Source organism: Oncorhynchus keta, chromosome 2 (assembly GCF_023373465.1).
Source record: "Oncorhynchus keta strain PuntledgeMale-10-30-2019 chromosome 2, Oket_V2, whole genome shotgun sequence".
NCBI classification, from domain to species: domain Eukaryota; kingdom Metazoa; phylum Chordata; class Actinopteri; order Salmoniformes; family Salmonidae; genus Oncorhynchus; species Oncorhynchus keta.
In genome coordinates this window covers 74,106,433-74,123,726 of record NC_068422.1, presented here as the reverse complement: position 1 = coordinate 74,123,726, position 17,294 = coordinate 74,106,433, and the positions used below count along the sequence as shown (strand labels likewise).

Here is a 17,294-nt window from a genome sequence, read left to right as displayed (position 1 = left end):
TACAGGCGTACTGGTACAAGCTCTTCGGTAACACTGTGGGTACAGGCATACTGGTACAAGCTCTTGGGTAACACTGTGGGTACAGGCATACTGGTACAAGCTCTTGGGTAACACTTTGGGTACAGGCGTACTGGTACAAGCTCTTGGGTAACACTGTGGGTACAGGCATACTGGTACAAGCTCTTGGGTAACACTGTGGGTACAGGCATACTGGTATAAGCTCTTGGGTAACACTGTGGGTACAGGCATACTGGTACAAGATCTTGGGTAACACTGTGGGTACAGGCATACTGGTAAAAGCTCTTGGGTAACACTGTGGGTACAGGCGTACTGGTACAAGCTGTAGGGTAACACTGTAGGTACAGGCGTACTGGTACAAGCTTTTGGGTAACACTGTGGGTACAGGCGTACTGGTACAAGCTCTTGGGTAACACTGTGGGTACAGGCATACTGGTACAAGCTGTAGGGTAACACTGTAGGTACAGGCGTACTGGTACAAGCTTTTGGGTAACACTGTGGGTACAGGTGTACTGTTACAAGCTCTTGGGTAACTCTGTGGGTACATGTGTGCTGTTACAAGCTCTTCGGTAACACTGTGGGTACAGGCATACTGGTACAAGCTCTTCTAATGGCCATGAGCTGACATGGATGCTCATAGACTCCTACTGTCTTATTATGATAAATGAAACTAACAGAAGGTCGAAATGATGTAGATGCATTATACACTTGTTGATTATATAAAGTATGATGTGGCTACTAACACTGTAACGACATTAAAATCCTGAATGCAACTCAAATGCCATATCTGACTGTGACCTTCTGCACTTTGCCCCCGACCTCTCAGAAGGGTCCACCTGCACGATGTCAGAGTGGATCACCTGGTCTCCGTGCAGCATGTCATGTGGGATGGGCCTGCGGTCCAGGGAACGCTACGTCAAGCAGTTCCCTGACGATGGCTCTGTGTGTACCTTGCCTACTGAGGAGAACGAGAAGTGTATTGTGAACGAAGAATGCAGTGAGTAGCTTTAACCCCTAAAATCAATGGTTCAAAGTCATTTATCACAAACATTGCTGCATTTACCAAAGTTTTAGTTTTTAATCAAGTAAACAAACATTTTCTGTGGTATAGGAAACTTTTGATTAATCTGTGTATGCACTTTTCATACAAACAAATCTATGTATTTCTATGCTGTAGATAAATGAGGCTCATTGTGTGCATCAATTCACAGTGGAAGAGCATCTGCTAAATTATTCAAATGTACTGTTCAAACTATTAGGATGATGTATAATTATGCCTGATTACAGGACAAAGTAATGCATATGTGGATTAAGTTCTGTCTCTTCCATTGAACACACCCACTCCCCTTCTCTTCCTCTCCCCCACCTCCCTCCTCTTCCCTCTCCCTTTCTCATTCCCTCCTCCTCTTCCCTTCCCCCTCTCCGCCTTTTCCCCTCTTAACTGTCTGATCCCCCCTCTCTTTAGCCCCCAACAGTTGTCTGGTGACAGAATGGGGTGAGTGGGACTCCTGCAGTGCCACCTGTGGGCTGGGTATGAAGAGAAGGGAACGCATGGTGAAGATGCCTCCCCCGGACGGTTCCATCTGTGGGGCTGAGGTGCTGGCGGTGGAGAAGTGCATGATGCCAGAGTGTCGTGAGTAACACACATACTCACACACACACTCACACATACGCACTCACACACACACATACTCACACGCACGTACTCACACAGATAAGCATAAGCAGGCTTATACAAACAAACATACACACGCACGCTCATCTGTACACACACCTGCACACTTACACACACCACAACAAATGCCAACTACATGAAATCATGACACTGTGTGACACTGATTCTGTGTTTGCACAGACACCATTCCCTGTATGCTGTCTCCGTGGTCTGACTGGAGTGACTGCAGTGTGACGTGTGGGAAGGGCATGCGGACGAGGCAGCGCGTGCTCAAGTCTCCTGTGGAGCTGGGAGAGTGTATAGAGGACCTGGAGCAGGTGGAGAAGTGCATGCTGCCAGAGTGTCGTAAGGAACACACACACACACACACACACACTGGTGCGAACCTACTTTATTCATGTGTGGACACACCAACTGAAACAGTACTGCACATGTGTAATTCATGATAATGCTGATTAGTATCTTCATTGTGCAACCTAACATCCATCTGCTTATAATACTCTCCCTATCATATCCAAATGCACACACACTTAAAAGACACTTGGCTTGTTAGTGTGTACACATCTGGTTGACATCTGCGTTAGGAGTGCCCATAGTCTCATCTCCAGCCCAAACTCTCCCAGATAGGGTTATCATGGGAATACCCTGGTGGGTTATTAGCTGGTTTATATGAGAGGGAACATCTTCCTCAAGCTGCTCCTCCATTGGAACCCAGAAGTGCCCATGTGCTCTTACATTTCAGCCTGACTTAATCGGTTACATACAGTTGAAGTCGGAAGTTTACATACACATAGGATGGAGTCATTAAAACTCGTTTTTCAACCACTCCACAAATTTCTTGTTAACAAACTATAGTTTTGGCAAGTCGGTTAGGACATCTACCTTGTGCATGACACAAGTAGATTTTCCAACAGTTGTTTAAAAACAGATTATTTAACTTATAATTCACTGTATCACAATTCCAGTGGGTTTACATAGACTAAGTGCCTTTAAACAGCTTGGAAAATTCCAGAAAATGATGTCATGGCTTTAGAACCTTCTGATAGGCTAATTGACACAATTTGAGTCAATTGGAGGTGTACCTGTGGATGTATTTCAAGGCCTACATTCATGGGAAAATCTAAATAAATTAGCCAAGACCTCAGAAAAGAAATTGTAGACCTCCACAAGTCTGGTTCCAAACGCTTGAAGGTATCACGTTCATCTGTACAAAGACTAGTATGTAAGTATAAACATCATGGGACCACGCAGCCATCATTCCGCTCAGGAAGGAGATGTATTCTGTCTCCTAGAGATGAACGTTCTTTGGTGCGAAAAGTGCAAATCAATCCCAGAACAACAGCAAAGGACCTTGTGAAGATGCTGGAGGAAACAGGTACAAAAGTATCTATATCCACAGTAAAACCAGTCCTATATTGACATAACCTGAAAGTCCACTCAGGAAGGAAAAAGCCACTGCTCCAAAACCACCATAAAAAAGCCAGACTACAGTTTGCAACTGCACAAGGGGACAAAGATCGTACTTTTGGGAGTCCTCTGGTCTGATGAAACAAAAATAGAACTGTTAGGCCATAATGACCATCATTATATTTGGAGGAAAAAGGGGGAGGCTTGCAAGCCGAAGAACACCATCCCATCCATGAAGCATGGGGGTGGCAGCATCATGTTGTGGATGGTGCTTTGCTGCAGGAGAGACTGGTGCACTTCACACAATATATGTCATCATGAGCGAGGAAAATTACATGGATATATAGAAGCAGCATCTCTAGACATCAGTCAGGAAGATAAAGCTTGGTCGCAAATGGGTTTTCCAAATGGACAAGGACCCCAAGCATACTTCCAAAATTGTGGCAAAATGTTCTATGGACAACAAAGTCAAGGTATTTGAGTGACCATCAGAAAACCCTGACCTCAATCCTATAGGAAATGTGTGGGCAGAACTGAAAATGTGTTTGCGAGCAAGGAGGCCTACAGACCCAACTCAGTTACACCAGCTCTGTCAGGAGGAATGGGCCAAAATTCACCCAACTTATAGTGGGAAGCTTGTGGAAGGCTACCCAAAACATTTGACCCAAGTAAGACAATTTAAAGGCAATGCTACCAAATACTAATTGGGTGTATGTAAACTTCTGACCCACTGGGAATTTGATGAAAGAAATAAAAGCTGAAATAAATCATTCTCTCAACTATTATTCTGACATTTCACACTCTTAAAATATTGCGGTGATCCTAACTTACCTAAGAAACGGAATTAATACTTGGATTAAATGTCAGGAATGTGAATAACTGAGTTTAAATGTATTTGGCTAAGGTGTATGTAAACTTCCGACTTCAACTGTATATTCTAGTCAGGTACGGGACTGGCAGACACATTACCATAGGAAAATACTCTCTTTCTCCTCTCCTTTCTCCTGTTCCCTAGAAAATGAGGGAGCTAATTTAAGGGCTGTATTGTGAAGAAAGGGATTAAAAGGCAGAAATAACCAGCTTTAACTTCGGCACACATGTCATTGTATTAGGGTGAAAAAGCTTGTTAACTGGTCTTCCCTCAGTCTTAGTGAGGGGATAAAGCTGGCCGTATTATTCTGGCCAGCCCTAATCATCCTTGCAGTTCTTTAAGAATGTTCCCGTTATGGACATAAGTCAGAGAATTTGTTTCCAGGGGATTCATATTGTGTTATGTTTAGAACAAGGAACACTAATGCAAAGTCATGAGGTGTATCTACAAGCTTTCTTCCCATATTAACTCTTCACCTTTCTTACTCCATGCTATCCCCCTCTTCATTATCTCCCGTCCCCCCTCTCTTCTGTCTCTCTAACTCCCTCTCTCTCTCTCTCTCTGTACAGCGACAGACTGTATGGTGTCAGAGTGGACGGAGTGGTCTGAGTGCAACAAATCCTGTGGTAAAGGTCACATGATCAGGACACGCATAGTGAAGCTGGAGCCCCAGTTCGGAGGGGACTCGTGTCCCGAGACAGTACAGAGGAAGAAGTGTAAGATCAGGAAGTGTAACCGCGACGATGGCCAGGGCCAGGCCAACAGCGACGAGAAGAAACGACGCAAGGAGGCGAGGGAGAAGAGGAGGAGCAAACAGGGGGGTCCACAGGGGGAGGAGACCACGTCACCTGCTGAACACCCAGGTTGGCGGGACTCATTATCACCACCATAACCATTGTTAGCAGCAGTGTTATAGTCATTATCATTTGCATCATCATCATCTATGTAATCATCATCACTGTCATCATATATCATAGCAAGCTCAATTATAGAGTGTGGATACATGCACACAATAATGTGATTATTGTGGATAGTCAGGTTAATATAATAGTTTGATTAAAATGTTTACATGCAATGCAAGAAGAACGATTTCCCTAATAACTCTGTTTACATGGACACATCTGAATTCAGGCTACCTGATGGCACTTTGATAAATGTTTAAAAAAATACATTTAAAAAAGTTCTACCACGGTGAACATGTTATTTGTGAGAAGCATATTTGATTCTGAGTTGGGACATATAAAGTTTGTATGAGAAAGGTACTTCTAAGACACGTACATTCAGTTGTTCTGAACACACTTTACTTCCTCTAAAGAGGGAGGCACTCGGCTGGTGCTAATCACATTCCCAGATCAAATACACCGCTGGCACGCCGATTAACGTGTTTACATGTCCTAATAATGACTTATTTCTTTTGACCTTTTACCCCGATTAAGATGAGCAGAGGAAATTGTTTACATGACTATTGAATATTCTGCCAACTGCCATAATCAGTTTAATATGTGTGCATATTGCATTAGTGTGCATGTAAATGTACTAATAGAAAACTAAATCACAGTCAGTTTTGATAGTCAGTATCTTCAATATGATCATTGCTATTCTTTAACATGGAACAATTTTCAATGAAAATGTATAAACTCTCTCTCTCTCCTTCTCATCAGGCTGTAAGATGAGGCCGTGGTCCAGCTGGACGGACTGTACCAAGCTGTGTGGCGGGGGGATCCAGGAGCGGCTCATGACAGCCAAAAAGAGGCTTAAGAGCGCCCAGCTCCCCAGCTGCAAGGACAGGAAGGAGATCCGAGCGTGTAACGTGTACCCCTGCTAGATGGACCAAGGTGGGCAGGACGGGGATGGGATGGGTACGGAGTGGGTGGAGGTTGCCCATAAACACTGGTGTGAGCTCAGTTGTTTTCCCCTCTGACAGTTCAGGTTAGGATTGGGGATTGTAAACTGATCCTAGATCTGTGCCTATGGGCAAGTTGGTTATGGGACGGAGCGTGAGGTGGCATAGTGTCACTCAATGATCCAATGCACTCTGTTTAGGGCTGGCACGGACCTTAATCTCTCTTGGTTTAATCCAGGGCTGAGTCTGAAGATTCTAGATTGGGGAAGGTACACTGGTTCTATATACACCTCTAGTCAGAGGTTGGAAAGAGTTTGGCAAATTCTGAAATGAACCATCCTTCCAGGTCAATGGTCATGGGTTATTTTACAAGAAGGAAGGAAGGAATTCCCTTGGTCTCTTCTCGAGCCTAAAACAAACAGCCATTTTGAGAGAGGATCTAGGCTAGGCTTCCCCAAATAACGCCTAGCCTATGATGAACCTGACTGATTTCCCTCTGTGTGTACAATAAACTAGCTCTGTTACATATAGAATTCTTCTGCAAGATTACTGTAAACTTGTTGTGGTATAATATTCTTGAAAAATGATAATGATGAAAACACCAATTAATTTAATAAGCGATAGTACTGTTAGGCTATATCCTGTAGTATCCTCTTTGGTAGTGTATATTATCCCAGAACTTAAAGCACAGTTACCCAGCCATTCCAGCATTTTATAATCCTTCAGAAAAAAAATATGTTTCTAGGATCAAGAAATCTCCTGTATGACTTTTTACTCAGCTGTACTACTGTTCATGTAGACACACCGCAACGGAAATCTCTATGATTTTGTGCATTGTTATTATATTATATTTTTTTTGATGTGGATTTTTTGATAACTATATCACCCAAGAGTCTTACCCGAGTCTTGTGTAGGTGTTTTTTACGTGTCTTTTACGTGTCTTTTCCCTCTGCTCCTCTAACATATTAATATTTTGGAATATATCACCTTTACAATAAAAGTAAATGTTAGAAATTGTCACCTGGATGTTTATTTTTGTTTGAATACCATTTAAATTGAGGTAAATGTTTACATACAATACAATACATAAACCAATGCAATTCATACTCTTGGCCACTAGATGGAGACTATAAGCTGATTAGAAGTGAGTTCTTTTTGGTTTGACAGGTGGAGTCAGTACACCAGTAAGTGCCATCTAAGCCTGTGCTATTTCAATACACTTTGGTCATACATAGTACTGTAACAGCATACTTGATTATCATGAACCCTTTTTCTCAACCCATAACCAGAGATATGTGAGTGTCTCGGCAGGGAGCTGCATAAGCAGCACAGTAACACTGGTCTGCAAAAGGGTGCGCTTCCCGGTGATGCAGTACATACACACATTTTTTTTATTTTTCCTTTATTTAACTAGGCAAGTCAGTTAAGAACAAATTCTTATTTACAATGACGACAGATTTGTCAGCTCGGGGGTTTGAACTTGCAACCTTCCGGTCCAACGCTCTAACCACTAGGCTACCCTGCCACCCCACATTGACCAGACGGTGGCAGAAGATACCTATTTAGTGTTGAGCCTTGAAGTGTTGAGGGTTTTATTTCTTTAGACTTCAGGCAACACTGTGATTAGTGCTGAGTGTGTGTAAAAGTCCACATATTAGGCCACTTCACTCTGTCAGAAATGTATGGAAATCCAACATCAGTCTCATACAGTGAGACATGTGCCTCGTCCCATCAACGTTTGGACCTAGACACAGTCATGAGGGCCATGTTCACTATCCAAACATTAGGAAACGCTGTAGATAGAAATGTCATGAGTAGAGCTGATATGATTCCTTATTCTACATGTCAGAGAGGCATGTTTGTTCTACATGCTATATTTCTACATGCTATCTGAAAGTTGTACAACGATGTGCCTTGCTGAATGCACCCAGGTTGCTCATAGTCTGAGCTCATCTTCTAAAGATATTCACAGTGACACAATTAGGGACAGTTAGTTGCCAGCTTTGCTCATTAAAGCAACATGCTTTGGTTTCAATTGGTGTCTCCATTAAGTAGTATTTCCCTTAAACCAAGCAGAGTAAAGAGGGGAAATAATTGAACAGAGATGTCATGCACTGGCGGCCATCTTGAGGAACATATTCAAATTAGTCTGATTCGACCTTTGACAGTCTGAGGGATATGATGGTGTCCTATGGATGGTGGAATTCAGAGGGAAAAGGTGAATAATGCAACACATACACACTTTACAATGATATACACAATGCCATTGCCATAACAACCACACATTTGGTTCACACTGCAGCTTTGGGAGATTTCCAACATGAATTATCAAGGTGATATCTGTTGAAATATACATTAAATATCCATGGTGGTAGTGGCTAAATGGGAGAAGAGAGATGTGAGATAAAGAGTTGCATAAGATCGTTGATGCTGGTGATGTGTGTGTGTGCGCGTGCGTGTGTGCATGTTTGCATGTATGTGTGTGTGAGTGAGTGAGAATGCAGCACACGGCGACTCGTCTCAAAGCGCTGCCCCCGGACCTCATCAGGCGTTGTTTTTTGCATTCACTGTTGCCACAGCAACCACTCACGGCAGATCATAAGCAGCTCTCCAGGACTCGCCACTGCGGGCCTATTTGAAACGTTGCCCACAGTAAATAGGGGCGGTGCTACAGCTTTACACACACAGACTGGGGGCAGTGCAGTGGTCGAATGTGTGGGAGTGTTCCAGAGTACCCATAAGGCATCCGTCAACATGAACTGTCTCTTCTCTGACAGAGGGCCGGCTTGCTGGCTTCTCTCCACCTTCTCTCCCTGTTGGCAACAAGGCAGGATAGGTGGGCTCGAAATAGATGTGATGTCTACCTCTCTATCACAGACTGCCTTTAGGCTACTGCTGGTGAGATCTTAAGTCGACTGATGAAAAACTTTGAGTCCAATGAGAAGTATTTCTTCGGTATGTTAAGTGCTCTGTGATATAAACATTGATAAAGCCACTAGTAGGAAAAGCCTCCTTTGTGCTGCAATGGCACTGCATAATGTATGGTGAGACTCTATGCATTCCTCTGCATTCCTTTGCATTGAAATGTGCATTGACTGTGCATAGTGTGAAGTTGGCATGAATAGTTTTACATTTATTAACAGTAGAGAGACTGAAACTGCCATGTGGAAATGGGGCTGGAAGAAACAAAATAGTAAGTCTGCCCTAACATCATGATGCTGTACTGTAATTGATGACTTATAGTGATATATCATCACAGAGTAATCTAAAACATTCCTTATGAGGCATTTAATATAAAATACATATCTTTCCCGGGGACTTTTGGTGTTATTTGAATCGTTATTGTGCACATTGAGATGCAGGTAATAAAGTGTTTCGGTCCTGCATTTCGTACATATGGAGCTTGTACACATGCTTGTACAATTCCTCATATGGATTCAGTCAGAAAATGTCAAAAGCCCTAGAGCTGAAAGAAATAACTGTTGCTATAGGAGCTGTGATTTTATTTAACTACCACACAAAGCGGAACCTAGTAGATAAGCAATGGACTTCCAATTTGTTCAATCACATTATGCAAATGTTGTATGCTTTCAGTGAATATTAATGTGAATACTAATTTATGACCAAACATGGCTATTCTTATTGGGTACTTGTATGAGCTCTGGTCCAATATATCAAATGACTGGAAACCTAATATTACGGGTATTTTACAGTATAGCACCTTATACCCTCTCATTTGGCAAACGTGTCTTTCTTTCATTCTCATGTAATGGGTGTCTGAATTCTCTTTTTAGCTGCAGTGATCAGAATCGCTTGAGCTGCAGAAGCAGGGCATGGAAAGGGTTAACCACCTACACATCTCAGTCTAGCGTGGCTAAAAGGATAGATGTGTCTCTGAGATAATTGCCCTGTGATGTGCCTGACACTCAAATCATCCCAGTTGCTGACAGACTGCTGACAGAGTTGCAAGACGAAAGAGAAAGAAAGAAAAGGAGAAGAAAAGAACAATAACTTGATTTTCAATTTTCAAACTGCATTGGGAAATACAGCAGCTCCTTCCTTCCCTGGCCAGTCTCTCTATCCGTCTGACAAGGAGTCAGAGGAAATATAACATTTCATAAACCAGGCTAGTAAAAATCAATATGAAGACCAGACATCCAGAAGCTCTTTTCCACAAATGTACAGACTTCAATTGGGCTCCATGGCAGTGATACATTCATATAGGGAGGGGAGGTGACGGTGGGAAGGACTGACTACGGCTGTTCATATCAATATTGGTGCATATGTGGCATGGCAGAACAAGGTCGGTCATCTCGTTAAACGCATCATGTCTATAGACTGGCATAGCTGCGATGTTATAATTTAATGCCAGTGGTGTAAAGTACTTAAGTAAAAAATAGTTTAAAGTACTACTTTAGAATTTTTTTTGTTATCTGTACTTTACTTTACTATTCATATTTTTGACAATGTTTACTTTTAATCCACTAAATTCCTAAAGAAAATGATGTATTTTCTACTCCATACATTTTCCCTGACACCCAAAAGTACATTTTGAATGCTTAGCAGGACAGGAAAATGGTCCAATTCAAGCACTTATCAAGAGAACATCTCTGGTCATTACTACTGCCTCTGATCTGGTGGACTCACTAAACACAAACGCTTTACTTTTCAAACTTAGGTATATTTTCACTTTTACATTTACTTTTGATACTTTTAAGTATATATAAACCAAATACTTTAAGACTCAAGTAGCATTTTACTGGGTGACTTTCACATTTACTTAGTCATGGTTTTGGTTATCCATGTTCTCTGGCCCAGCATATTACATGTATATATTATGCAATTGTCTCTGCTGGCAGGTGTCATACAGAGGCTAAGTCAGTCAATATCATGGTTGAGTATAATTTATCATTTACTATGGATAGTTTGTTTAGTCTTGTCTACATTTTTATGTACATTTTAGTTTTATTTACTGTCTTTCTTCCCCCATTGAGAGGGGAAAGAGAAAGGAAAGCCCCATCCTGGCGACAGCAGAAAACAAATTCCTTATCATGTTATCTTGCTGTTGCTTGGGAAACGCGTTTCACGGGGGGAATTCACCACGCACTCATCAGAAATTGACTGCCGTTCTACAGCAATGCCAAAGGACTCCAAACAATGTGGTGGTTGCCTTGGTAGCCGCTGGTCATTGTTTAATTAAAGCTAGAGGAACGGATGAGTGCAGAAATAATAAGAGTGTTTAATAATGTATTAAATAATAAAGATGATCGTTAGACATAACAAATGTCTGGCATAACCTAAACCCAAACGATCATTTTCTCTCCCTCAAGCCTCAATCAAATCTAATGAGTTGTTTCCTCTCCACTCAATATTTGTTTGTCTCTCACTCTTTCTATTAGCCATGATATCAACAAAGTGGAGGTCCATGAAGTCCACAAATATAGAATTTTTCATATCTTGTTGGACAAGAGAAAACCCAACAGGTGGGTGGTCAAGCCTGAAGAAGTGTATCTGTTAGCCTGAGGGTGTATCCATATGTTGGTGTGTTGGATTCTTCCCCCCGTGGTGTGACACCTCCTGCTCTCTCTCTCTCACACACACACACACACACACACACACACACACACACACACACACACACACACACACACACACACAAACTAGAAACCCACATGTACAGTCATGGCAAGAGTACAGACACTCACACCCATTCCTCCTATCCTCCTATCTCCCACACTCTAACATTCATCCATCTGCTCTGCTGCATTTAGATAAAGAGTGGTTGTTATGTGGCTCTAGGATTTCTGCCTTACAGCCTCTCCCACACTTATACATATCCTCACACTCTGCTGGCTCACCTCTCTTATCTCAACAGCCCAACACTTATAACTCAAACACCTAGGAGGGTGTCTATGCCCACCACACATGCTACTCTGAGGGGATCTGGAAAAACACAACTATTCAGACTGAACGCCTAACATAAGATTGTAATGGTTTGGCCTGCATAATAAGATAGATGGCATTTTTCTTATTTTGTTGCCTTAAAACCTATAATTAAAATTGATTTTGGGGATTTGTATAATTTGATTTACTTTGAAGATTAAAATAGTTTTTTAGTGTGAAACAGGCAAGAAATAAGACAAAAAAACAGAACATTTGAGCATGTATAACTATTCACCCCCCCCCAAAGTCAATCATTCGTAGAGCCACATTTTGCAGCAATTACAGCTGCAAGTATCTTGGGTATGTCTCTATAAGCTTGGCACATGTAGCCACTGGGATTTCTGCCCATTCTTCAAGGCAAAACTGCTCCAGCTCCTTCAAGTTGGATGGTTTCCGCTGGTGTACAGCAATATTTAAGTCATACCACAAATTCTCAATTGGATTGAGGTCTGGGCTTTGACTAGGCCATTGCAGGACATTTAAATGTTTCCGCTTAAACCACTCAGGTGTTGCTTTAGCAGTTTGCTTTAGGGTCAACCTCTGGAACCTCTGTCCCAGTCTCAAATCTCTGGAAGATTGAAATAGGTTTCCCTCGAGAACTTCCCTGTATTTAGTGCCAATTATCATTCCTTAATTTCTGACCAGTTTCCCAGTCCCTGCCGATGAACAACATCCCCACAGCATGATGCTGCCACCACCATGCTTCACTGTGGGGATAGTGTTCTCGGGGTGATGAGAGGTGTTGGGTTTGCACCAGACATAGCGTTATCCTTGATGGCCAAAAATGTTAGTCTCATCTGACCAGAGTACCTTCTTCCATATGTTTGGGGAGTCTCCCACATGCCTTTTGGCAAACACCTAACGTGTTTGCTTATTTTTTTATTTAAGTAATGGCTTTTTTTCTGTCCACTCTTACGTAAAGGTCAGGTCTGTGGAGTGTACGGCTTAAAGTGGTCCTATGGACACGCCGTTGTGTAGCTTTGCAGCTCCTTCAGGGTTATCTTTGGTCTCTTTGTTGCCTCTCTGATTAATGTCCTCTTTGCCTGGGGAGAGCTCCTTGGTCTTCATGGTGCCACTTGCTTGGTGATGCCCCTTGCTTAGGGGTGTTGCAGACTTTGGGGCCTTTCAAAACAGGTGTATATATACTGAGATCGTGTGACAGATCATGTGACGCTTAGTTAAATAAAGTCCATCTATGTGCAATCTAATTATGTGCCTTCTGAAGGTAATTGGTTGCACCTTATTTAGGGGCTTCCTAGCAAAGGGGGTGAATACATATACAGTGCCTTGCGAAAGTATTCGGCCCCCTTGAACTTTGCGATCTTTTGCCACATTTCAGGCTTCAAACATAAAGATATAAAACTGTATTTTTTTGTGAAGAATCAACAACAAGTGGGACACAATCATGAAGTGGAACGACAAATCAACTTTTAACAAGGCACAACTGTTAATTGAAAAGCATTCTAGGTGACTACCTCAGGAATCTGGGTGAGAGAAAGCCAAGAGTGTGCAAAGCTGTCATCAAGGCAAAGGGTGGAAACTTTGAAGAACCTCAAATACATTTTGATTTGTTTTACACTTTTTTGGGGTACTACGATTCCTTTTGTGTTATTTCATAATGTTGTTTCTCTCTCTCTCTCTCTCTCTCTCTCTCTCTCTCTCTCTCTCTCTCTCTCGTAATGTATAGTTTAAAAAGTAATGATTGATCACTTGACCTTTCTTCAATGTATTTTATGTGGAGTATAACCCTTTCATACTTAGTTTGAATGTGGTATATTTGATTGAACGCACCCCACATATCTCTAAATCATATTTTGACCACTGTGCTGTGTTTAAGACAAATTACTGACTCAATTCCCCTTGCCAACAAATCTACAATCACATAATCTGAACTGATATAGGACAGGCGTATGATCCATACTGTACTTTCTCAGCCAATACAAAACAGTTCCCATCATGTGCCAACTTGGGGTTACATCTTTATTTCCATCTACATTTTATTTAACCAGAACTTTAAGGTCTTGACTGTTTCACAGCTGGTTAGAGTGGTCAGGTGTAGAATGATTCATACGTACAATTGGAGAGCTTTGAGATTCTTATATTCCGTTTTTTTCCATGAGAACATAACCCGTGTTATACTGTGTCATATCCATGTAATTAAGCACGGTACATGTCCCATGTGGCTCAGTTGGTAGAGCATGGCGCTTGCAATGCCAGGGTTGTGGGTCCGATTCCCATGGGGGACCAGTATGAAGTATGAAAATGTATGCACTCACTACTGTAATTCGCTCTGGATAAGAACATCTGCTAAATGACTAAAATGTTGTGCAAATATAATAATCAGGCACTCATCTGCAGTACTTTTCTGAGAAGTCACCCTATATTAATACAACTTCACATTCACGCTGTCACGCCTTGGTCTTAGTATTTTGTGTTTTCTTTCATTATTTGTTCAGGCCAGGGTGTGACATGGGTTTATGTTGTTGTGTTTCGTATTGGGGTTTTGTAGGCATTGGGATTGCGGCTGAGTAGGGGTGTAGCATAGGTTTGGCTGCCTGAGGCGGTTCTCAATCAGAGTCAGGTGATTCTCGTTGTCTCTGATTGGGAACCGTATTTAGGTAGCCGGGGTTTCACTGTGTATTTTGTGGGTGATTGTTCCTGTCTCTGTGTTAGTTTTTCACCAGACAGGCTGTATAGGTTTTCACGTTCCGTTTGTTGTTTTGTATATTTATAAGTTATTTCATTTCATTCATCGCTATTCTACATTAAAGAACATGAGTAACCACCACGCTGCATTTTGGTCCGACTCTCCTTCAACAGACGAATGCCGTTACACACGCATTATTCATAACAAGTGTAAAATGAGTCCTGTCCAGAATAATTACATTTTAATAATTGAATCTAGCTACTCTATAACAAAAATGTAATTTATGCAATATTGTGATTGCATTTACAATTTGAGTCCAACCCAATCATGGACTTTCTCTGAGGGAGGCTGAACATCCATTGTTGTAAGACATTGCATCAGTTATGAAGACATTACACCATGAATCTCCCATCAGTCATCCTGTTATGTTGTGATGAATGTCTTCTTTTCCAACTGATTCATGTTCCTGAGAATCATGTTGTCTTGAACGTACCGCACAATCAAACAAGTCCAGCTCTCCCCTGCGGCTTGCACCCCTTGGTTTGTGTTTCCGTGGCAACAGCTTCCCTCATGTCAGAAATTGCGATCTGTGGGTGTGGGTGGGCGTATCAATGTGTGTGTGTGGTATGTTTCCGTGGGTGGGAGTGTATGTTTGGGTGAGAGTCCAAACATGCATATGTGTGTGTGTGTGTGTGTGTGTGTGTGTGTGTGTGTGTGTGTGTGTGTGTGTGTGTGTGTGTGTGTGTGTGTGTGTGTGTGTGTGTGTGTGTGTGTGTGTGTGTGTGTGTGTGTGTGTGATTGAAGAACACATCTCCGTGTGCACTATTCCACACAGAGGGAGTGTTGGAATCCCACACACCCATATGGAGGCATCGATCGGCTGCTTCTTACGGGCCGGGCTGCCATAGTTCTGAGACAAGGTCACAGTGAATCAGCCCAGCTCAGAGTAGGCAGGAGAGAGAGAGGGAACCAGAACACACTCATCCATCAAACTGTGATCCACTTAAATGGAGCGGAAAGAGAGGGTTAACCTCTTAACTGGCCCCCACGGCCTGTAGTGAAGCCATAAAAATACATTCTCATGGTATCATCCCTTCTTCGATAGATTACTGTTGCTGAGGAAGATTAATACTTTATATTATATTATTGATACATTGGAGGTGGAACTGTCTCCAAAGTTAAGTTACCCTAGGTCATTTGGAAACTTCAGTATTGGGATTTTGCTTACCCTTTCCATCTTTTCTTTCCATTCACCTGTGTCACAAACTGCCAGGCTCAAGCTCACACTCTCTGTACTGTCTTTGTAAGTCACAGAACACTCCAACAGGGAACTAGCTACAGGACACTACAGAGACAGCCTTTGGACAGAGTATCACTCCACCATGCTGTTACTGTACTATTCTCTATGAGTCATAAAACACACTCCATATGCAATAGAACACACTCCCTATGCAATAGAACACACTCCCTATGCAATAGAACACACTCCCTATGCAATAGAACATGCTCGCTATGCAATAGAACACACTCCCTATGCAATAGAACACACTCCCTATGCAATAGAACACACTCCCTATGCAATAGAACACACTCCCTATGCAATAGAACACACTCCCTATGCAATAGAACACACTCCCTATGCAAGGCCTGTTTCTCCCTCTCTAAGTTCTCCCTGGTTGTGTTCCCCTGCTGTGGTTCTCTCACCTTTAGGTTGCCTCTTCCAGTATCCCCTGTCTCCATAGTGTTTCCCCCATTAACCCGTAGTCTCTGCATACTGCTCCCGACACCCCTAATGTCCCCTACTTTAACCCAGCCTCACCTTGCCACCTCAGCCTCCCTCATCCTCCCCCAGTCTCCTCAGTCTCCCCTACTGTTCTCCATTCTTCCCATGTGTCCCACTAGCATCCTCCTGTCTCCCCTAGCCTCCCCAGCACCCCAGCTTTCACCCGCCTACAACAATCTCTCCCAGCCTCCCCTTTCCCAGGCTGGTTAGAGACAGACGGATGAAACATGGGCCATGACAGCTAGTGCCAAATTAGATCATGGCTCTGTCAATGTGGCTGGCACGGGGACAGGAACGGTACCACACACTCAGCAGGTAGTCTACTGAGTCTACTCCTTACTTCACTACCAGCATAGTAGCTGATCTATGGAGCTGTGTAGGGAATAGTTATACTGTACCTGGCAGCCTGTTTATGTGATGGTGCTTGATCATGAAGGAACACATTTGCGAGGTGTGTTTTCAGTAAATGTGCCATGGAATAGAAATTATAACCCTTATTATGTAAACATCAATGGGGTTAAAGATCCATCCCTTTAGATTGTGTAAAGAATTTCTGTTTAGCGTTTACATACATGAGACTTAATAGAAAATTACTTATAATAGGTTGGTTGCTATACAGTTATAGTACAGTCCTTAAGTTCGTAGTCTGATTTGGAAAGTTCTGGATGTTCGACTACATGTGCGCCTGGAGGGAGGGAGTGGAGAGAGATTATCTGTAAATCAAGGTGCAGAGCTCTGGGGAGGAATGGACTATATTTACAAAATTACACCAAGGCGAGAGCTATAGTAATTAACTGAAATGTGTGAGTCACACCAGAGAGGATGAGGTGAAGCGAGAGTGATAACTGTGCCCAAAGTCTGTCTTCTCCAGAAGGTGGCAGTTTTTTTGGGTCACGGTGACCTTGAGTATAGGCAGTGGTTTAGCTAAAGAAACTGCAGTTGCTGGCCCAGCAACATCTGCCAGTTAATCAAGCTTTTATATGGCCCACTTGGGCCAGTAGGCTACATTTTCAAACTCCAAAATAAATATATTTGTAATTAATCCTTCAGAATCTCCCTGACGTCTGACACTTCACACTTGTTATCAACCAGCATTCTCTCTCAAGT

The 17,294-nt window shown here is 42.5% G+C and overlaps 1 protein-coding gene across 2 annotated transcripts in view; it reads left to right on the top strand.

Annotated features, from left to right (window-relative positions):
* The window catches only part of LOC118362543 (spondin-1-like), a 140,494-nt gene extending 133,660 nt beyond the window's left edge, over positions 1-6,834 (top strand). For both annotated transcript variants that reach the window (XM_052482825.1, XM_052482830.1), the window contains exons 12-16: positions 845-1,015; positions 1,484-1,651; positions 1,874-2,038; positions 4,541-4,834; positions 5,633-6,834. In XM_052482825.1, the coding sequence (XP_052338785.1) occupies positions 845-1,015; positions 1,484-1,651; positions 1,874-2,038; positions 4,541-4,834; positions 5,633-5,796 (962 nt within the window). In that variant the 3' untranslated portion in view covers positions 5,797-6,834. The remainder of the gene's footprint in view (positions 1-844; positions 1,016-1,483; positions 1,652-1,873; positions 2,039-4,540; positions 4,835-5,632) is intronic.
* Positions 6,835-17,294: the final 10,460 nt, after the last annotated feature.